Source organism: Pyrgilauda ruficollis, unplaced genomic scaffold (genome assembly GCF_017590135.1).
Source record: "Pyrgilauda ruficollis isolate IOZ18807 unplaced genomic scaffold, ASM1759013v1 scaffold298, whole genome shotgun sequence".
NCBI classification, from domain to species: domain Eukaryota; kingdom Metazoa; phylum Chordata; class Aves; order Passeriformes; family Passeridae; genus Pyrgilauda; species Pyrgilauda ruficollis.
The window spans coordinates 86,020-107,718 of NW_024524355.1; the positions used below are offsets into that span (position 1 = coordinate 86,020).

Sequence of the window (21,699 nt, forward strand, 5' to 3'; positions counted from 1 at the left end):
TGCAGTGCGGGGGGCGGCCGGCAGGGGGCAGCAGGGGCCGCGCCGGCATCCCCGCCTTCATCATCCTCCTCATCACCCTCCTCCTTCCCATCCTCCTCCTTCTCCTCCTCCTCCGCGGCTCCGGAGCCCCGGCCCGGCCCGCCCCGCCCCGGAGGCGGTCCCGGCCTGTGCGGATAGAAATAGGCGGCCCGGCAGCTGCCGGCACATCGTGAGCGGAGCCGGCCAGAGCAGCAGCCCGGACTGTAGCACCACTCCTTCCCCGGCTGCCTCGCGTGGAGATTCTCCTGCCTTTCTTCTCTTGTTATATTTTTTTTTCTTACAATTTAAAACGGAAGATAGTTTTAAATTTTTTTTTTTTTTAAATATCTGGGTTTTTTTTTTCACCCCGCTTTCCATCGCGGTTCGCAGCGGGGCTCGCCCTCGCTCCCTCTCAGCGCGCAGCGGCTGCGCTGGGGCCATTCCTGCCCGGCTTTGTGCCCTGCAGACCCGGCCCTCCTCTTCCTCCTCCTCCTCCCCCTCCTGCCGTAAAACCTTCACGAGGCTCGCAGCAGCATCCGAAAGCGCCGCAGCCGCTCGCCCAAACCACCGACTGCAACAAAACCCCTTTTTATTTTATCTTTTTATCATATATTTCCCCCACCTCCTTCCCCCTCCCCTTTTTTATTTCTCCTCCTCCCTCCCTCAAACGCATCAAGGTGGACGCGGAGCGCAAAAAGACCTTTGTTTTAAAAATGCCCATGGAGCTGACGCAAAGCCGCATCCAGAAGATTTGGCTTCCCAATGACAACCGCCCGGCGCTGCCTCGCCGCTGTGAGTACGGGCACGGCAGCATCCCGGAGGGATGGGGATCGGCATGGAGGGATGGGATGGGATGGATGGGGAGCTCTCTTTCTCTACGCCCCGCGGCGGGGCTCTTTGCAGCATCCCCGCAGCATCCCTTGTCCCCGGCGTGCCACTGCATCCCGGCGGTGCCCGCATCCCGGCGCTGCCATCCCGTGACTCAGTCCCGGCAGGGCAGGAAGGTGCAGCCGGCTGTCACATGGCCCCGCAGGATGCGGGGAGGTGCCGGCACACGCGTGGCCCCATTTCCACTCTCCGCTGCCAGCCCTGGGATTAAAAAGGAAGGGAGCGGGTTGTTCACCTCGCAGCCGGGGTGCCAGCTCAGCTGGGATTTTCACGGTGTCAGGCGGCTGGCCCCGGGATTTATTAATGGCACAAGCATGAATGGTTTGGGTTGGAAGGGACCGTAAAGATAATCTCGTTCCACAACCCTCCTGCCATGTGGCAGGACACCTTCCACTAGACCAGGTTGCTCCAAATTCTGTTCAATTAGTGCGTTAAAAATAATTTTTTTTTTTTTTTTTTTTTTTTGGGCGGAGGGGGGAGGATTAGGGCGATGTATTTAGGGGGGAAAAAAAAAACCACCCAACCAGACACCAGCCGTTTGCAGTTTACTGTTTAACCCTGAGGGGATGAGGAGGCAGGTGGAGGGGAAGGCAGAAATTAGTGCTGGAACTTCTGCAGTGTTTTCCCCTTGCCTCTGAAGCTCGGAATAGAAAAATATTTGGGTCGTCCCGGTGTTACTATAAACCAAATCTTGAATCGTGATCCAATCCGAAAGCTCAGGAAGCAGCACCTTTAAGTCACCCACCAGCTACACTGACAGCCTGGCCGTTGTGCGACTCCCAACTCTAAATGAGCCTCGCAGGAATTGTGCGGAGCCGGGATGGAGGGGGTGGCACTCGCAGCCTGGCGAGGGATGGAAGTGGCTTGGGTGAATCAGTCTTTCCGATGCTTGCCTTCATCGGGCGTTTAAAGTCGCTTCCGATGTTTATTTACCTTGGCTGGAAAGTTTCCCCTGGTAGATAATAATAATATTTAAAAAAAAAAATAGGTATTCTATGAACTTGCCAGATGCTGTTGCCCGTGGCTGTGGGTCAGGCACCCTGGAGCAGATGTTGGGATGCGCAGCCTGTGCCTGGCAAGGGCAGCCCTGCAGCGGGAGCTGCCGAGGAAATGGATTTCAGCAACAGGCTGCACATCTGGGTAGCCAAGGGGCTTTGCTTACAGTGGTGTAAAACGTCTCCCGGCTTAATGCTTTGCACGTGTGTCTCTGTGGCTGGGTTTTTCTCAAGGACTGGCTCCTCTGAAAGAAATCCCTTGTGCATGCAGTGGTTTTTTGCCACTTCGTTCGCCTGGCTTCTCAGAGAGAGCTCCCTTTTGGTAGAGGAAAACACAAACTTATTTGATATATTAAGGCACCGAGGGGCTTATTAATAACATAACGTGGCTTGTAATTACATTTTCTTGGGGTGGGAGCAAGCCACGCTGTGCAATGTGAGAAGGGGGTTTTTAGGCTTTTTTTAGCTAACTCTTTTTTAACTCGAGGTATTTTAAACACGAGGCGCTATTAATTCCTCAGCGGCAACAAAAGGCGAGGGCAGCAAAGCTGGGTGGGAAGGGAGGGAGGGATAACGGGGGCCACTTCCAGCGTGATGCCTGGAGGGAGCGGGAGCATCCCTGCGAGCATCCTCTGCAAGGACGCTGCCCGGGTGCGAAATAACCAGTCCGATTGTGTGACCGCTGGTCCAGGCGAGGCTGCAGGGATCCCTTCAGCTGCCCTTTTGACGGCGATCCATTAAATTGCTGTCACGCCGCACGTCTCTCACGTAGGGGCTGGGAAAGTCGAGCCGTCGAAGGCGCTGGCTGGGCAGAGCCGGGCGAGGGGAGGGGGATGCTCGGGCAGGGAAGGGGCTGTCGTTGCCTCTCTCCGGCCTGTCGCTGCTTTTTCCCGTCCCTCCGGCTCGGTGGGTGCGGAGCACGGGCCGGGGATGTGCGCGTTCCGCCGCGGCTCGCAGCGCTGGCGGTCACAGCGTCAGTGGAGGTGCTGGAATTGCAGCGGGAAGGAGCTGGGAAAAGGGGAATAGGACTAACAGAACGTGCTGTCTGGGCTCGTGGGAGGGTTTGGGGAATACTTAGGAGGAGACAGTGAAAATGCTTGAAGTGGGGAGGTGGCTGTTTTATCCGACTTTTTGTAGAAGCAAATTTCCTTCCCTTTTGGGCTGGGTGTTTTTTTGGTCGTTCTTTCTTTTTTCTTCTTCTCTTTCTTTTACCCACTGGTGAAACTGACTTTCTGGCAAATAGCAAAAGTGATAAGCTCCTCTTAAATACCCTCTGACTGAGCCTGAAAGTCATCCCTGCCCTTGACTTACCTGGCTAGATGTCGATAAGGAGTAATGAATATGTATTGAAATCCCTGATAGCTTCCCAGCAGTGGTGAAAAGAAAGGATGAATGAGGGCTTTGTGGAAGACTGGGAGCAAAACACTGGGTTCTGTTTCATCCCTGATGCAAAGTTTCCCGGAGACTTTTGGTCTGGGCTCAGATTCCTGATGAAAAGTTGCTCACTGATGCCATGGGTGTTTTGGGAGGTGCTTCTCGGGTGCTGTTCCATTGTGCAAGGGCAGCAAAAATCCTGAATTAGGGGTGTTTAACTCTTGCAGCAGCCTTTGGAGGTGACACGTGTGTGCCCACACAGTGCCAGCCATGGAGCTGTCACAGCTGTCTGGAGCCACAGGGACATGAACAGTACCCAGCATTGTCCCTTCACTCTTGGAGTGCTATTTAATGGCCCCAAATCCCCTTGGCTCTGCTCTTTGAGATCCTTTGTCCACTGGCAGGTAGGGAAAGGAAGAGTTTCCTTATTCAGGTGTTATTCCTTCCTCTTCCCTTTATCTAGTAAGTGTGTGGGTTTTGTGTGAAACAAACTTGCACCCATAGCTTGGATAAGGATGTGAGATTGTTGGGCAGGGGGAAACATTTTTCTTGGTATGTTGCACAGCTCCCTTGTGCCCCAGCACAGAAAATTGGCACTTGCTGCCAAAATCTTTGGGAGCTGCCCCGGGGTTTTGAAATTCAGCACTGGGCAGGGGGCAGGTGGCAAAAAGGGAGTGAGTGAGGGCAGCTCCAACCTCGGGAATGAAACAAAAAAAAAGAAAAGCTGCTACATTTTAGGTAGTTTTTAATCTCTTGCCTGCTGAGTTTGCTTTGGTGAGAAACTTAGGAAGACGATGGGTGGCTCTTCTCTGCCATCTGAGTACCAGTGCCATAAATCTTCATTGTGGCCTTAATTTGGTTTCTTCAGCTGCTGGATTTATTTGTTTTCTCAGAGGGGAAAGGTGCTTTACATGTTCTGTGGGTACCTCTCAGTTTGTGCTTTCCAGATCCAGGCTGACAAAAACCTACCCGGTACCAGTGCCATAAATCTTCCTTGTGGCCTTAATTTGGTTTCTCCAGCTGCTGGATTTGTTTTCTCAGAGGGGAAAGGTGCTTTACATGTTCTCCTGCTTTTAAATGCTTCTAGTTCTGTGGTTCTCTTGCCTTGTTTGTCTTCAGAAAATCCGGTTAGCTGGTTGTGTGGCAGCTAGAAATTTAGTCAAAGATTTTGGGAGATGCTTTATGTGAGTGAAAATCTGGATCAGACCTGGTATTTCAACACAGACACTGCTGCAGGGATGGGTCCAAAGTTTTTGGCTATCATTGAGCTTTTCATGGAATTGCCAAGCCATTGGAATGTGAAGTTGTGCTTGCCTTGATGTTAATTTTTTTTTTTTAATTATTTTTTATTTTGGTTGCAAATGAGGAAACTGAGGCACAGAGAGAGCCTGGGCCAGCTGCTGGCTCCTTGCCTACTTTGCACCCATCAGGATGTTCGTGCTGTGGCTTTCATGTTTCCTCCAGCTGCTGAAGGACTTGGAAGGAGTCCAGATAAAAACAAGTGCCTTGTTGGGTCAATGCAGGACGAGCTGGAGAATTAACAGCTCCTGTTCTTTTTCCTTGCAGCCTGTGGGCCTCAGCTTGCCAATTCCCCCACTGTGATAGTCATGGTTGGCCTCCCAGCCCGTGGCAAGACCTACATCTCCAAGAAGCTGACTCGCTACCTCAACTGGATCGGTGTCCCCACAAAAGGTAAGGCTTGCACTGGCTGCCAGGGGAAAGCAGGAGGTCTGATCCTCAGGAATTCCTCTAGATCAGTGCTTTGGGAGATGGGGAGGTAGTGGGGAATGTTTCCAAGATACTACAGGCCAAATATAAATGTCTGTGTTTTCACATCCTGCTGCAGCCCAGGTTCTCCTTCACTTTGAAGACCAAGGGATGCCATGAGGTTGTAATTGTGTGGCCCCAGCTTGCTTTAACTGCAGAAGGTACATAACTGAGTCATGTACCTCATTTTGATGGCTTGTTTTTCCCTTTTCCCCCCTAGTTTTCAATGTTGGGGAGTATCGCCGTGAGGCCGTGAAGCATTACAGCTCCTACGACTTCTTCCGTCCTGACAACGAGGAAGCCATGAAAGTCAGGAGGTGAGTGTGGGCACCCTGACCCCACGTGGTGGTGAAGCCTTTGGCTGGGAGCAGAGTTACCCATTTTGGGGGTGATGAACAGAGAAGTTGGGCTCTGAATTTCCCCCGGACTTGAAATTCAGAGTTGGGCTCTGAATTTCCCCTGCCTGCTCAAGGAGGATTCTGAGAGCTCAAAACTGAATCTGTACAGGATTGGTGACTTCAGGGTGACCCCTACACCCAGAGGACACCAGGGCCACATGTCTGTCCCCTCCTTTTGCAGGCAATGTGCCATGGCTGCCCTGAGGGATGTGAAGCTGTACCTGACGGAGGAGGCCGGGCAGATTGCGGTGAGCTCCCAGATGTGCTCTGGGGTTTGGCAGCTGTGCTGATCCCAGAGGTCCTCTGCAGCCCCTTCTCTGAGGAGGGGCTCTCTGGGAAACCAGGCCCTTGTGGTGCTAATTGAGATCTTTTGCTTTTAAAGGTTTTTGATGCCACCAATACCACGCGGGAGAGGAGAGGGATGATCCTAAACTTTGCCAAAGAGAACGGGTTCAAGGTTAGTGCCATGAGGCTGATGCCTTTATTGTGAAGCCCACTGTAGTGTAGAGTTGGTGTATCTTCTTTCATTCATGTGTTATCCTCATGATATGTTATCCTCCCTCCTGTGTGAGAGAGATTTCACCGCTGGCTTTGATTAAAAACATGAAACTCTTCCTTCATTCCCTGTACCGAGCCATGGGGAAGGAAAGGATGGGAGTGGGGCAGAGGGAGAGCTCTCTGGTCAAGCAGGGAGGAGGCTGGGTTGGGCAAGGAGCTGGCTGAATGTTACAAACCTCGTTGGTGGCTTTCAGCTGAGCTTTGCTTTGCTTCACAGGTGTTCTTCATTGAATCTGTCTGCAATGATCCCAACGTAGTTGCCACCAACGTTATGGTAAGTGTGGAACTGGTGGAAGTGTCTTGCTTTTGCTTTCCCTCCATTGAGAGGTAGGAATGGCATCACCTTCACAAGCCCTGGTCTTCAAGATGGGCTTCAACCACCCTGATATCTGCTGGAGGGACAGCACAGCCAGTCTAGGAGGTTCCTGGAATGTGTTGACTTCCTTCTCCAAGTGACAGCACATCTCCTTGTTTGCTCTGTGTTGCACCTTCTTGTCACCAACAAGGAGAGGGTGGTGAGGAATGTGAAGCTCCAGGGCAGCCTGTGCTGCAGTAGCTGTGAAGTGAGATGTCAGGAGAGCAGATTTTGGCCTGGAGCACTGTGGGATAAAAAACCCAGGAGAGAAGAGGGGCCCAAGAAAACTGGTTCGTGTTCAAGGATCGTCTTCTCCAAGTTCAGCTGTGATGCATTCCCAGCAAAGGAGCAGCCATCAGAAATGCCAGGATGAACAAGGAGCTCCTGGACAAACTCAAAGCACTGCAAGGAAGCCTACAGAGAGAGGATGGAGGCAAGGACAGGCAGCCTGGGAGGAACACAGAGATTGTATGAGCAGCCAGGAATTGGGTTGGGAAAAACAAAACCCTGACAGAACTGGGGGACTACAGGTGCAGTCTCACATCAGTGTTTGGGAAGATAATGGAGCAGATCATCCTGGAAACTCTGCTGAGGCACATGGAAGATAAAAAGGTGGTTGGTGACAGCCAACAGGGCTTCACTGGAGGCAAATTGTGCTGCCAGCCAGGGGCTGAAGAGTGTCTTTTGCTCCTGCTGGGAGCTGTTATTCCAGTGACCAACTTTTTGGGAGGTTGCATACAGCCTTTTCTACAACAAAAATGCTCAGCTTGCTACTTTTTTTTTTCCCCTCAAGCTGGATTTTTTTTTTTTTTTTGAGGATTTTAATCCCTTTATTTGGAAACTAATGCTTGAAGAGTGAGAAAATCAGCTCCTAGCTGAGCATGGGATTTTGCTTCTCAGGGACCTACACATGAATGATGCTCTTAGTGCTGGGATCAGTGTGGAAAATGCACCCCAGGCCTGGGATGCTGCCACATGTATTGATCCACTGTGTTATCCTGTTGGTTTCAGGAGTGCTTGTGAAGTTACCAATGTGTAATGCTGCTGTTCAAACCCAAATCTTTAGGAAGAACAGCCTGTTAGATTAGTTCAGGCAGGACTTAGTCTGTGAGGGTTGTGGATATTCACACTGCCTGTTTCTGGCGTCTTTCAGTCCAACAGCTTGCAGCAAATAATGCACAGAAAGGGGGTGAACGTTGCCATCCTACTGTCCTGCTGCTGAGCTGGGATAAGCATCTTGTCTAAGTTCATGCACTTCCCTCTCTCAGCTTGAATTTGAACCTGATGGGGTTTTTTTAGCCATTAGGAAGCTCAGTTTTCCTGCTGTTGGGTGGTGAAGTGCTAGCCCAGCTTCTGGGAGAATGGGAGTGGACTGTCTGTACTAATCAGGCAATGGTTGATACCAAATTCTCCCAACCTGATGCTTGGTTTTGGGTCTAATTGGCTTCTTTTTTGCCCTGTGCTGAGTGATGACAATAAAGTACTCATCACTTCCTTTCAGCTAATCACTGGATCTTGGCAGGACTTTGAAATTCCAGATTAGCATTGTCTGGCTTGGAAAGCTTCCTAACCTCTCCTTGTGGCATGTTTTTTTTTTTTTCTCTCTTGCAGGAAGTCAAATTGTCTAGCCCAGATTACCGGGACTGTAATTCCACCGATGCCATGGAGGATTTCATGAAGAGGATCAATTGTTACCAGGCCAGCTACCAGCCCCTCGACCCTGATGACTATGACAGGTAAAAGACCTTGACTTCTGAGCTGCCTTGAGCACCTGCCCTCTCCCCAGAGAAGAGCAGTGAAGGGTGGAGCTGTATTTCACTTTGTCTTCAAATGCCTGACTGTGCTGGAATGATTTATGGCCAGGCCTCACCTTGAATTTAGGCCTTTCATAGGAAAAGCTGGTTTCCCCAGGCCCTATGCCAGGGAAATGGGCACTGATGCCTTACCAGGCTCTTCTGGGCTCAGATGAGCTGTTTTCAATCTTGTTCTGCAGGTCTAAATACAAAGGCTCTGGGAAAGCACTTGAGTTGGAGTGGTTGATGTGCTTTTTTTCATTGTCCCAGTTAAAGGAAGGGACTGCTTGGCTCGAACAACAGGATTGAGCAAGCCCTGTGGCTTCTGCCTTGGTGGCTGTGTGCCTTGGAAGAGCTTTGCTGTCCTGCCTGACTCTGCAGGCACCTCCCAGCCTCTCCACTGCTCACAAACACTTGTGTGTGCCCTGTGTGGATTGTCCCAGTCCTGCTGATCCCCATCCTGGGGAGGAGCATGTTCCCTGCTAGTCCTGTTTAATCCTCTTTACTGCTGCAAGGGGAGGGGTGGCGACCACACCGCTGCTATTCATCTCTCCATGAATCCCCAGTACCTGTTGGCTCCCCGCTGAAAATAGCCTGCAGGAAATCCTTTGAGCTGGGTGATTACTTGGACAGGGATAACTCACAGGGCTGCTTTGGAGAATGATGTCTCTCTCTGTCCCCAGGGAACTTTCTCTCATCAAAGTCATTGATGTCGGCCGGCGGTTCCTGGTCAACAGGGTTCAGGACCACATCCAGAGCAGGATTGTTTATTACCTGATGAACATCCACGTCCAGCCCCGCACCATTTACCTCTGCCGGCACGGGGAGAGCGAGTTCAACCTCAAGGGGAGGATTGGAGGCGACTCTGGCCTCTCCAACAGGGGCAAGAAGGTGAGGGAGAAGCAAAATGTCCCCCTGTGGCTGTAGTAGATGCTGTGCCTTGGGCTAAATGTGTGAGGAATGGTTACTCACTTTTCACAGTTTAGAAAGGTTAATAAACCTTATCAAAAATACAACAGAAGACTGAATAGAGGTTCTGGTGCCAGGAGCAAAGGATTTTCCCTGCCATCTGCTCTCTCCCCCACACAATAGAGATTTTCCCTTTTTAACACTTTAACCCCTCCCAAAGTTCTGTCCATCAACCCCTTCTTTGCTTCACAATGGAGATTTTCCCTTTTTAACCCTTTAACCCCTCCCAAAGTTCTGTCCATCAACCCCTTCTTTGCTGTCCAGTGGTGGAGATCTCTTCCTCAAATCCTGACTGGAGGTCAGATGTCACCATAGTGACAAGCCAGCCCTCCTAGATGTCCTTTGATAACCACGTAAGGGGGTAAAACAACTATAAATCTATAAAACTTTTCTTAACCTCTATACACGATATTTGTCTGTTAATTGTGAGAGTCAATCATTGCATTACTCATCTATCACAAATGCATGTTTGATGACAGCTGGGCTGCTAAGGGTCCATCTGTAGCTTCTGGGGATCAGTGAATGTGTGGCTGCCCTTCCCATCAGGACAGGAGGCTGATCTTTCTGCCTATGGAAGGTGACACTTACTGGGAAGTAGGGAAGAAGGCCAACTGGGAAGCTGTGGACCAGGAATCAACTTCTTTTTTCTATGTCCCACAGTTTGCAGTGGCACTGAACAAATTTGTGGAAGAGCAGAACCTGAAGGACCTCAAAATTTGGACCAGCCAGCTAAAGAGGACAATCCAAACAGCAGAAGCTCTCCAGCTGCCCTATGAGCAGTGGAAGGCACTCAATGAAATCGATGCTGTGAGTATCTGTGCAGCCACAACTGCTGGATGGGCCTGGGTCTTACTTGACAAGAGAAAGTGAGGTTTTGTCTGGTGGCTGTGCTGATGCTGTTTGACTTGAACATGTCCAGTAACCTCGTGCTTGTCCTGCCCTGGCAGGGTGTGTGTGAAGAAATGACCTATGAAGAAATCAGGGAGCAACATCCAGAGGAATTTGCTCTGCGTGACCAGGATAAATATTACTACCGTTATCCTTCTGGGGAGGTAGGTCTGCAGAGACACCCCCTGCAAAGTCTGCAGGACTTTTACTTTAAATGTGGTGTTTTTTCCCTCATTCTGTCCTCTACTCTTGAGCAGAGGAGCAGTGGGAGCTCCAAGAAACCAGAATTAAGAGAGAGCAGGGCTTGTGTTTACCTCTACCTTGAGCTCTTGTGAAATCTTGGCATATGAAGATCTCACTAAGAAATATGTCATTTAACAAACAGTCCCACTGACTTTATAGCAAATTAGCATGGGAAGGTCTCTGGAGGTTTCTAGTCCAACCTCCATCTTAATATCTGCTCACAGTTTTGTGCTGCCCTAATTTTCTTTCATTTCCAAAAAAAGCAAATTTCACCTTGTTCTCAGTATCATTCCCAAAGGGTTGATGGTAATATCTCTGTTCCTGGCAGTCTGCTTTCAGGGTGTGACACAATGAGGTGGGAATTGACATCAGTTCTGGATGATACTTTAGGCTGTGAATTGAGCTAATTATCCCCAAATTGAAAGTCATGCCCATAGACATTTCAGGAAAATCTTTGGAGACATCCTCATGACCCTGTATCTAATAGAAGAATATGTGGGGGTATCAGACCCAAACTCTGAGTGTCTGGGGCTCCTTCTGACTGCCTGTCATGGTTTTTATGAGGCCTTTCAAAACCCTGGGGTTTCTCAGTTTGCTCCAGACTTCTCAGAACTTTGAAATCCTGTACCAAATCAAATATCAATGTGATGGAGAGGCTCTGTCTTCAAAGCCCTTGTTGCTTACCTTAATTAATTCTCCAGGTCTGAGCTGTGATTCACTGAGATGTGAATGGCTCCTTCTCTGACAGAAGAATTAGGAGTTCCAGAGTAGCCTGGGGATGAGGATTTATTTATTAGCAGTTCGTTGGTTTACTGAGAGGCATGAAATCAGGAGGTGTACCAAGACAAGGACTGTTTTTTCGGGCAGCTCATTGCACTGATTCCATGCTTCATCTCCCTTCCCTTCTCTCCCAGTCCTACCAAGACCTGGTGCAGCGCCTGGAGCCAGTCATCATGGAGCTGGAGAGGCAAGAGAACGTCCTTGTCATCTGCCACCAGGCTGTCATGCGCTGTCTCCTGGCCTACTTCCTGGACAAGAGTGCAGGTGAGCTCCCTGGCTCTGGGAAGAGGATTGGCCCTGCTGGAGGAGGGATGATGGGTACAGCTCTGGGGTGTTCCCACCCTGGAGTGTGCACCTCTTTGGTGTGGGATGAAGGTGTCTGAGCCTGCCTGTGGAGAAGGAGGTGGGATAACCCTCCTGCTTTGCTGTCTCTGCAGATGAAATGCCCTACCTGAAATGTCCCCTGCACACAGTGTTGAAGCTGACCCCAGTAGCCTATGGTGAGTGAGACCTTCCTGAATATGCCAGGGGGGTTGACTTGTACCTCCTCCTGAATCCAGGCTGTCTGGGAGAAAAGCAGGGATCTGTGGTGGGACACTTGGGAACATCCTGTTCCTGCTGGGCTTGCTGATCTGTCTCTTTGTGCTCCTTTCTGCAGGCTGCCGCGTGGAATCCATCTCACTGAACATTGAAGCAGTCAACACCCACAGAGACCGGCCAGAGGTGAGTGTTGCTTTTCCTGGAGCTGTCCTTTGGTGTCCCCCTCCTGTCCCCTGTGGTCACCTGGCAGTGGGAACTGCCAAATCATGCCTGGGGTGGGCATGGGGAAATGGCACAGCTGGGTGCTTGAAAGTGCTGCTGGAAGACTGGGAGCATCAGATGTGTTCTTGCTCTGCAAAGTCATGGCCAGTTGAGGGTTTTCCAAGGGAAAAGGACTGTTGCATGTTCCTGCTTCCCAGTGTGTTTGCCCAGGGAAAACTCCTCCCTGGTCTCTGACTTTCACCTGCACGGTCATGTGCTCACCTGAGCAGGGAGTGGAGCTGTGGATGGAGAAGGTGACTTCTCCCAGGTCTCCCAGTTGGCTGGCAGAGCCTGGGCTCCATGCTTGCCCTCCATCTGCCTCTGAGGATCTTTTTCCTGGGATGCCTGTGGCTGTCTGTCATTCTGGAGGGTGGGAGGCAGCAGTGCTAGGCTGGGGATGCTCTGTCGAGGAGACCCAACCCTACAGGAACCTGTCTGCCAAGAGCTCCACTGGAGCTCAGAGGCCAGAACAGGAGGATGCCAACTCGGTGTCAGGACTGGGCAGCCACCCAGAGTGAGCCACAGGGACCCATGTCCCAGGGTGCTGGGACATTTCCAACTTGTGCTTAGTGGTGGTGGAGCCCAAAGTGATGCTGAACAGTTGGGGCTGTCCCATTTTGGCCCACATCTCCTTTCCTTTGCTTCCCCTGTCAGGTGGCAGCAGCTGAGCTGCCTGTCCCTCCCTGCAGCTGTGGGGGGAAGCCAGTCCTTCCCCTGCACGGGGTCACTGATGCCCTGCTCTGCCACCCTGTCTGGGGATGGCAGCAAGGCCTTGGCTAGGACAGGGTGAGACTTGGGTGCCCCTGCTCAGCTTTGCCTCCATCCCTCCTCGCTTCAGTTGGAGCTTGGCGTGGTGCTGACCCTCGCTGGCTGCTCTGCTCCCATGTCCCAAATCTTCCTGATCAGCCTGGGCTGGCTCATCTTCCCTCTTCTTGCTCCTCTCTCTGGGTGGAGGGACCAGCTTCGAGGAGGAGACTGATGGGCACTTCTGTCCTGCAGAGCCATGGCTTCATTGCTGTTGGGTGTGTTCAGCTACCTGCATTTACTTTTTTTTTTTTTGTCAGCTGAGACTCGGATGAGGAGAAAATCTGTCTCATGTCTGAGGGCAGAGCCATTTTTTTTTCCTCCCCTCCCCTTCTGTGCTCTTAAGCATTTTGCATCAGGGTTTTTTGGTGTTTTTTTTTTTGTGCCCAGAGACATTCAATGCATCCTTTGCTCATGGACAGTGACTGTGGGGAAAAGCAGAGGCCACTTTAAGACAAAAAAAGAAAACCAAAGCAACTTGCTTCTTTTTTTTTTTTTCCCTTTATAACTGTCGCCTTCTTCCTTTTTCTTTATTTGGCTTTATTTTTTTTATATTTACTTTTATTTTCTTTGTCTCACTTTAATTTAGGAAGCAAAGAAGGGACCTAACCCGCTCATGAGACGTAATAGCGTTACCCCTCTAGCAAGCCCAGAGCCCACCAAAAAACCTCGCATCAACAGCTTTGAGGAGCATGTGGCTGTTTCTTCTGCCCTGCCAGGCTGTGTTCCTCAGGAAGTGCCCACGCAGATGCCGGGACAAGTTAGTTGAACTCTTCTTTTTTTTTTTTTTTTTTTCTTTCCTTTTTTTTTTTCTTTTTTTTTGTCGTTGTTCTTGTTGTTTTATTGTTTGTTGTCCTCCTGTCACTCCTGAAGCTGAGGAGCTGCTTGCACTTGTCGTAACCTGTGCTGCTGTCTGAGATGCATCTTCCTCCCACGGCTGCTGTCCCTCCCTGCCTTGGGTCACTGTTGATCCTCTCTTGGGTTTTGAGAGCTTCATCAACTTCCACCAAGCTCTAGGCTGCATTAATTTAGTGCCTTCACCATCCAGCATCAACCTCCTGAGGGGGTCTCCTCCCTGGAGTGAGCAGGAACAAAGGGCTCATGCCTTCCCTCTGGGTGCTCTTGGCTCTGTTGTAGACCTGGGCATGGCAGTAAATCAAATGCTCTTGTGCTTCTCTGGAGGAGGAGCTGCTGCCAAGACTCCTCTTTGGCTGGAAGGGTCTCCTTCGTCCTGGAGCTGTAGGCAAAATGGACCAAAATTGAGCAGAAGGCTCTTGGTGTGGTGAACCTGGGTGAAACCCTATGGTAGCTGCCATGGTGCTCATGTGCCCTCTCCTCTGTCACCCACCCATGAAGGGATGTAGGAAGAGAGGCCTTGCTTGCTGCTCACTTTCCCAGGCACAAACCCCTCTCCTAAGCTCACTAAGGAGTCCTATATTAATCCATAGGAGCCTTTGCCATGCTGCCCTTCCCACCAGCTGCCTGTTGGATCTCACTGTCTTGCCCAGCCCCACTCCCTGTTGTCTGTGTTGGTGTGATGTCCCCCTCCTTGCCCAGATCCCAGGCAGATTAGGAATGGCTCCATGCTCCACCACTGCTCAGCTTGGTTGCTGCTTTGCATGAGCCTCGCAGGACAGCTGGATCTGTGTCAGCTCCCAGGGCTCTGCTTGGGCTGGCTGAGCCTCACACGAAACCTTTTGCCAGCTCTGGCTGCCCAGTGCCCCTTGCTGCTGTCCACTGTCCTCTGCCCGGTGGGGCACGGAGTTACTGACACCTCTCTCTGTTCTCTCTGTCTCTCTGCAGCCTTTACTAGGGAAGGCATGCCTGTAAGTACCTTCTTGCCTCTTATTCCCCCTTCCAATCCTTTTTTCCATGTCTCTTGCCATCCCGCTGGGTTGTTCTGTTGTTGCAAAATCCGGACGGGATGTGGATTTCTTTGAGTGAATATTTTGCTGGTTTGGGGGGCATTTGTTTTAGGAAAGGTAAAGGAGAGACTGTGGGTGCTGGTTTGTATCCTAGCTGGATGGAATGTCCCAATTTTGTTGTGACATTAAGCAAATTATGACTTTCACTCTGGTGATGATGCCTATGGGCAATGCCTTTGGGGTTTCCTGGAGTTGTCCCCTCTGTGATAGCATGTTGTGCTGTAGGTGAGAGACCTGGGTGCTCTGTCCTTCCTGAGGGCTCCGAGTTGTGTCTGTGAGTGATGGCACCAGAGAGGTACCTGAGAAGTTTCTGACCTTCTCAGGAATGTGTTTTCTGGAGCTGGATGATCCTGGGGCCAGCCATCTGCAGTTCTGCAAACTTGGATTTTGGGAACAGTCAGCCTAGGTGTTGTGGGCAGAGTGAATGGAAATTGTCCTTCTCTAGCTTTCTAAGAAAGCAAAGCATCTTGAGCATTTGATGCACTAATTATGAAGAATCAAGGCTCTGGCAGTTTTGGCTTAGGGCTGTTATATCCCCAGGTAACAGGAACAGGATAGCTCCTGGATAAATTTGAAGCCTTTGTACTTAATTAATACTACGTAGAGTTGAGAACAGCCATTATGTGCTCAGAGGCCTTCTCAAAGACTGGGAAGACTTTGGGGCAGAGCTGATACTGGGTAGTGCCCAGGGAGTGTTTTGCTCCCTGAGGGTCAATTGAAATCAACCTGTGAGCATCCCTGGCTTGGGTTGTTTTGTGGGCTGAGGATGGAGGGATCTGCTCTACCATGGCCAGGCCAGAGCTCAGCCCTGCTTGCCTGTAGCAGCTGTTGAATCTCATATTTCTTCCCCATTTAGAGTAAATGTTTTTGAGAAAAGGGAAGTTAGGACTGTTGCACTTGGCTTTGCTGGTGGATGGGTTAGGTGAGATTGCTGAGTGTAGAGGCTGAGTTGCTCAGCATGGCCTGCATGCCTGTGATCCTCCCCCTGCTGCTCACGGCCAGGAAAGCCCCTGATGAAACCTGATCCTCTTGGGCTGCTCTGAAAGCATTTTAGTTTTTGTCCATCCTTCCCTCCACCCTTTTCACACCTGTATTGGTACAAAAGGCACTGCATGCCTTGTTGCTGGCTGGGACACTGGAAACACACTCAGTGTTGAGTTTGGGAGATGGACATGTCAGATTTTGCTGGAACAGGCAGTGGTGGTTACCCATGCCAGGAGCAGGCTGGCAGCAGCAAGATTAAAATCTCCAGCTGCTGGGAGCCTGTCTCCTCCTCCTAAAGTGGGACTTAAAGGCTGCCTTTGTGGGACCCATGAGGACATGCCAAACCCAAGGCTTGGTGGCATTCACCCTGCTGTTAGCTCTGGGAGGCTGCTGTCTTGCACACTGGTTTGCTCCTTCACTGTCACCACCTGTAAGGGGCTGGGGAGGTGGAAGGTGCCTCTGTCACAACTGGCATCATGGACCAGGGTTGGTAGTGGAAGCTTCTCTCTCACTGTTGGGGTCTTGACCCCCATCCAGGGGACAGCTGGGTGGGCTGGGGACGTGGCTGAGTACCTCAGAGTCCTGCTGGCTGTGGGATGGAGCTGACTGGGGGTTGTGGGACTCCCTGGTGTGGTGATTTCTTTTCCTTTTGCTTGCTTTGTGATATACAGTGCACTTTTGAACAGTCACCTGATTTCCCCCCTCCCTTCTTCTTCCCTTCACTTTTCATGCTTAAAAAGAAGACCCGTTTGTCACTTTCTCAAAGTTTTCTCTTTGCTAATATTTCCAAGGTAAATGGCTGTGATGCATGTGGCTTTTCCTGACCCTCCTCCTGTCTCCTTAGACAACAGAGAGAACAGCTCAGCCTGCTCTGCCTTGTAGCCTGGCTGGGATTCCTGGTGCTTGTAAGAGGCAGCTTAGGTAGTAAAAGCATTAAAAAACCCAAAAAAACCAACCAACAAGCAAAAAAAAAAAATACTGCCAAAAACCAAACAAACAAAAAAATCCTTCCTAGCTGTTTCCTAGTCCTTTTTTCCCCTCCCTTGTTTCATGTAGTTCTGTGAGTTGGGCAATGTCCTTGTGGTCCCCTGGGCTTTTCCTGGAGCAGAACTCTCCTGGGGGCTGGTGCTGCTTGTGTGTAGCTGGTTGTCTCTGGTTTTGTGGTCCTCACCACGTGCTGGTGGGTACCTGTTGTCATCATTCTGTACCAGGGCTGTGTCTGGAGCATCTCTTGGGCCCATGAGACCTCATGGGGTGTCACCAGGGGAGTTGTGCTGCTGCTCTAGCACTGGTGGTGGGTGGTCCTTGGCATGGCCAGCAGGAGCTGCCTGTTCTTGACATTGCCAAGGGTGGGCAAACAATGACCTCGTCCTTGGCAGGCAGGGGGGACACTGCCCACCCTCAAGGGGAGCAAGAGAGGTATTTAATTGGGGCTGCTTGAATGTGGTCCCCTGTCACCTTGTCTTGACCAAAGAGCAGCTTCAGAAGTGCAGACAGGGTTGGGTGGGAGGGTGTGGAGATTCTCAGTTCAGTCCAAGAAAGAACAGAGATAATTTCTGCCAGGCTGAGCCTGGGAAACTTAGAAAAAATAATTAAAACAGTTATTATCTCTCCTTCTGTAACCGTTGTTTATGGATATCCTTCTCCAGAGTGTGTTATTCATAGCTCACCAATAGTGTGAGAGGTTTTTACTTTGAGACTGATCAAGTCTCACCTTAGCAAGTCACACTATAAAAGATCCTCTATCTTCATTAAATTGCCTTCTGAAGAATGGAGTCTTTCATTCTGTCCCTGACTCAACAGCACCAGGAGGGGTTCAGCTCAGTTTTTAGGGATATCTAAATTCTAACCCTGTAACTAAAGCCAGGCAATGCTTGAGGAGTGAGTCAGTCACTGCCTCTCCCCTCGGGTGAGCAGTGTCCTCTCCTCTCTGGTGGGTGCTTTGTGGTGACCCGTGCGTGGCTTTGTCCCCTTGTTCACGTGCTCCTAGAAGGTGCTGCTGGGCCGGAACCTGACCCCAACACCTCTCCTTCCCCTCTCCTTCCAGAACATGAACAACTCCCAGAAGCCGTCGTGACTCCGTGGGCACCGTTGTGAGGCCGCCGGCGCCGCCAGCTTCTCATCCCATCGCCATTCCCGAAGCTTGCTGCCAACCCGGGCGGGGCTGGCTCCGCTCCCGCTGCCCGCTCACCCGCCAAACCCCGTGCTGCTGAGCGGGGAGGGATGCAGGAGAGCCGAGGAGGAGCCCAGCTCCCTCCCGGGGTCACCACCAGCGCTCCAGGCTGCAGCGTTTGCTCTCCTCTCCAGCATCCTGTTAGGCCGTAGCGAGCTGTAAAGTGCTTCTGTAGTGCACAGGAGTTTAATTTTCTTCTCTTTCAGTGGTTTTTGATCTTCTGTATAGATGATTGGTACCCACCCGTGCCTGGGTGGGGTGTGTATATATGTGGATGGTGCGGGGTTAGTAGAGAAATAGGGGGAAGGGGGTGGGTAAAGGGGTTTTGCATTATTTTTTTAATTATTATTAATGTTGTTGATTACTTTTGAACAAGCCCCTAACATGCTGTGCTGCAGTCCCTCACCCACACTACAGCTGGTCGCACACGCCAGCCTGGCTCATGCAGATCTGTGAGCACCAGGAAAGCAGCTGTGTGAACTCCTTCACTGCAAGAACTGCTGGGTTTAATAAAAAAAAAACAACCCATTCTTTCACTTTTTTTTTTTTTTAATCAACATACCTTAAAGGGGTTTGCAGAGAATGTAGATCTGCTGCTGAAACTGGTTGAAAGATTCCTTCAGTGCATGAGGAACCATGCCAGCAGGGGCTTGGGTGATGCTTTCATCTTGGGGAGCACCCAGGGATGGTCTGAGTTCAGGCATGGGTTGAATTTTGCGAAGGCTGGGCACTGTTTGAGGTGCTGTGCTGGTACTTCATCTCCCCTTTCTTCTTTTTTAGATGGAAGTGGAGGTATTGGGAAGAGTTTGAATCCCCAGGCTTAGATGCATTTTGTAGACACACAGGTCTCATGGTGGTGGCCAGAGGTCTGGCTGGGTTGCAGGAGTCCCTGTCTGACTGCAAAGAGCCACAAGAAGGGACAGTTTTGTCTGTGTTTTTTTTTTTTAATTTTATATATACATGCACACACTTGTGTGTGTATATGTGTATACTTAGAAACTGCTTGGTTTTTGCACTTTATTTGTGGCAGAAGCATAACTACTTTATTCTTTTCCTAGTTGTGCCCCTTAACAGGGGAAGCCTGCATACAGGCAACTTTTTCTGTTTGTTTTTAATTGTATTTTGCATGCTGGAAAGCTGGAACTACAAAATAATAGTAGTTACAGTGTTTGAGGTGGTAGGGGGAATGGGGTGAGGACCTGACTGACTCCATCAGCCAACTCCTAGTGCTTTGATCCATAAGATCCCTTGTTGGCAGCCTGTCCTGGGCTGGGAGACAGCAGTTAAAAATGGCAATTAACCACTATTGCTTTGTGCAAAAGTCTGTGGATTTTGGAATTTTTTTCTTTTTTTTAGGGTTTTGGGTTGGGGTTTTTTTTTCCCCATCTATGTGTAGCATCTTCTCCATGCCCATCTCATGGTTTTTTTTGCTGGAGGCAGGAGGTGAAGGCAGCCACCCCTCCTGCAGCACTAGGCTGGGGAACTAGGGGCGGGCAACCCTTTGGATTCATCCTTCCCACGGCTTTCCCCAGTGCCCTGCGTAGGGAACACCATCCCCAGAGACGGAATCAGAGAGCTTTGGTGGAGAAATGATCTTTCTGTGAGCGTGGGCACGTTTTGGGGGTGGGTTTGGTCTGTTTTTTTTTCCCTTTGGGAAAAGGTGAACCACAGTGCCTCGCGCTCCGGCCTCGCGCTCGGAGCGGCACCGACGGCGGGAGGGCTCCGGGGCCACGCTCAGCCCGTGTGCCACGGGGGTGACAGTCCTGGCAGTGCCCTGCCGGGTGAGCTTGTGCATATGTGTATCATATTCCTGTACAGATAAAACAAAGAGCACTCCCCCCCCTGCCCTCTGCTTGATTTCTGTTTTAATACCCTCATTAAAAGCCGACTTCTCCCTTTGCGCCCTGGGCGGCAGCTGCGCTTTCGGTTTCTCTGCCTTTCAGATAAATGAATGTTTTGGGGAGGCAGCTCACTTGGCTCTTTTTGACTTCCTCCTTCGCGGGGAGTTTTTATCTCTCTCCTGCTGCTGCTGCTGCAAAAAGATAAGCCAGCGAATACAAACGTGACGTCTGGCTGCCCCCGAGATCAATCCTGTACACGTGTAATTGCGTGGATGTTTTGGTGTGTATTTGTGTGTGTAAATATATAAATATATATATAAAAAAAAAACAGAAAAAAAAACCCCACCAAAATGGCCCTAAACTTTCGTCCTTTAGTAATAATAGATGTCTCAGTAGGTCTATGTAAACCTGAAATTTGAAGGTGGTGTTTTTTTCCAGCACTGGGAAAACCACTCACTTGGGTTCCTCTTGTGCTGGAGGGGTTGGTGTGATGGTGTCAACCCTGTGCCATCACAACTGCCCTAAAAAACTTGCTGTCCATCATTTTGGTTAACAGAGCCAAGGCAAATTGGCAGAGAGGACATGTCAAACCAAACCAATGATTTCTTCCCCCACTTTTTTTTTTTTCTTCTCTGGTTTGTTTTCCTTTGTGATACTTGAATTTATTTTTTTTATTTTTTTATTTTTTAATAGCAAAGCGCTCTTTATTTATTTAATGTATACTGCAAAGCTTGGAGAGAAGGGTGTAGTTATTTGGGATTCCTTTTTTTTGAGTTGTGGTATGTTAACTGTTCTGTATATACGTCTGGAATAATTGCCTGATCTAAAGCTGTGCCAGCTTAAAAACAGGGTATGCCTTTCAGAAATTTGTATATTTTGCAGTTGCTGGACCAATAAAATATCTTGTTGGAATACAGATGTGATCTGGTTCTTCCTTGTGTCAGAAATCATGCTCTCAGGCCCTAAGGGTCACCATGTGCCACCCTGTGCTGCCTCACACGTATTCCTGTGCCACATAAATAAAAATTCTCATAAAAGAGAGACTGTGGATGCTTCGTGCCTGGGAGTGTTCAAAGCTAAGTTGAAGGGGACTTGGAGCACCCTGGTCTAGTGGAAGATGTTTTTCAAACCATTCTATTAATTCTACAAGTGTTAACACCTACTTAGGACAAGCAAATGCCCTCCAAGCTGCACATGCTCCATCACTCTTGGGTAGAAAAGTGATGCATTGGGACTTGTCCTATCTAAATCTAGGGTGCAGATTAGGCCGGACTAGGCATTTATTCAAACCTAGTCTAGTTCTTGAAATTAAATACCTGGGTGCTGGGTGAAGGGCTGGACAAGAGCTGTCCCCTGAGATAAGGTCTCTGTGCCCTGAAGGCAGGAAAACAGCAGCTGCCACCTGCAATTTAAGTTCCCCATAAACCTGTGTGTGGTTTTTTATTAATTAATTTAATATTAATTTATTGTTCCAGAGAAAAAGTAGGAGAAGGCAGAGCAAGGTGTAATTTGACATGGTATTTGGGAGCACACCTCGGGTGGATGCCTCTTCTGTGATTAGAGGTTCGTCCCACTATGGGAGTTGTATCTCTAAAAGCTTGTGGGGAGCTAAAGGGGCTAAAGGGTGCAGGGTGCTGTGCATCCCAGCTCAGCTCCGTGGTTTGGCTCCTGCTGGTGATGTGCAGCCCTTGCTCTGCTCTCCCCTGGGCTGGCAGAGCCTGTCGGGCCTTGCTTTGGACCAGAGCTTTTTGGGGCGCACAGGGATCATCTCCCTTCTCCCAGCTGCTCTGTGCTCCAGGCCCTCTCACCAAGGAGGGTGTTCTCTCATTTCAAATGTGATTGAGGCACCTGCAATAATATTTTCTAGGTGGACATGCTGAGGGGTGGGATTTTGGCCATGCTCATCCCTGTGCGCATCCCAAGGACAGGGAGCACCCCAGGAAATCCAGCAGCCACTAGATTTAAAATTTTTTTAGCAATTTTTTTTTTTTTTTTTTATCTCTAGCAACCTGGCTGTCTCCTTGAACCGTGCAGAGACAAAACACTTGTTTTAGGGCAATGAACGCAGCCTTGCACTGCCTCACAGGGAGCCCTGCAGGGGCTCTGATAACACCTCCAGCCGGGGTGGGCTGAGGTCACACGAAG

The 21,699-nt window shown here is 50.1% G+C and overlaps 1 protein-coding gene across 5 annotated transcripts; it reads left to right on the forward strand.

Moving 5' to 3' along the window:
• The first annotated feature begins 365 nt into the window (after positions 1-365).
• Positions 366-20,470, forward strand: PFKFB3 (6-phosphofructo-2-kinase/fructose-2,6-biphosphatase 3). 5 transcript variants are annotated; one of them, XM_041472701.1, is made up of 17 exons: positions 366-810; positions 4,842-4,967; positions 5,263-5,359; positions 5,622-5,688; positions 5,823-5,897; positions 6,216-6,272; positions 7,965-8,089; positions 8,830-9,037; positions 9,776-9,922; positions 10,063-10,167; positions 11,161-11,290; positions 11,464-11,526; positions 11,685-11,749; positions 13,221-13,391; positions 14,435-14,457; positions 16,281-16,331; positions 17,588-20,470. In XM_041472701.1, exons 1-17 carry the CDS (start codon positions 732-734, stop codon positions 17,592-17,594), a joined length of 1,596 nt encoding a protein of 531 aa, XP_041328635.1. In that variant the 5' UTR covers positions 366-731; the 3' UTR covers positions 17,595-20,470. The 5 variants fall into 5 exon arrangements, with proteins under 5 accessions (XP_041328635.1, XP_041328631.1, XP_041328633.1 ...); XM_041472697.1 differs by having other exon boundaries at positions 586-810; positions 16,284-16,331; XM_041472699.1 differs by lacking the exon at positions 16,281-16,331 and having other exon boundaries at positions 586-810.
• Positions 20,471-21,699: the final 1,229 nt, after the last annotated feature.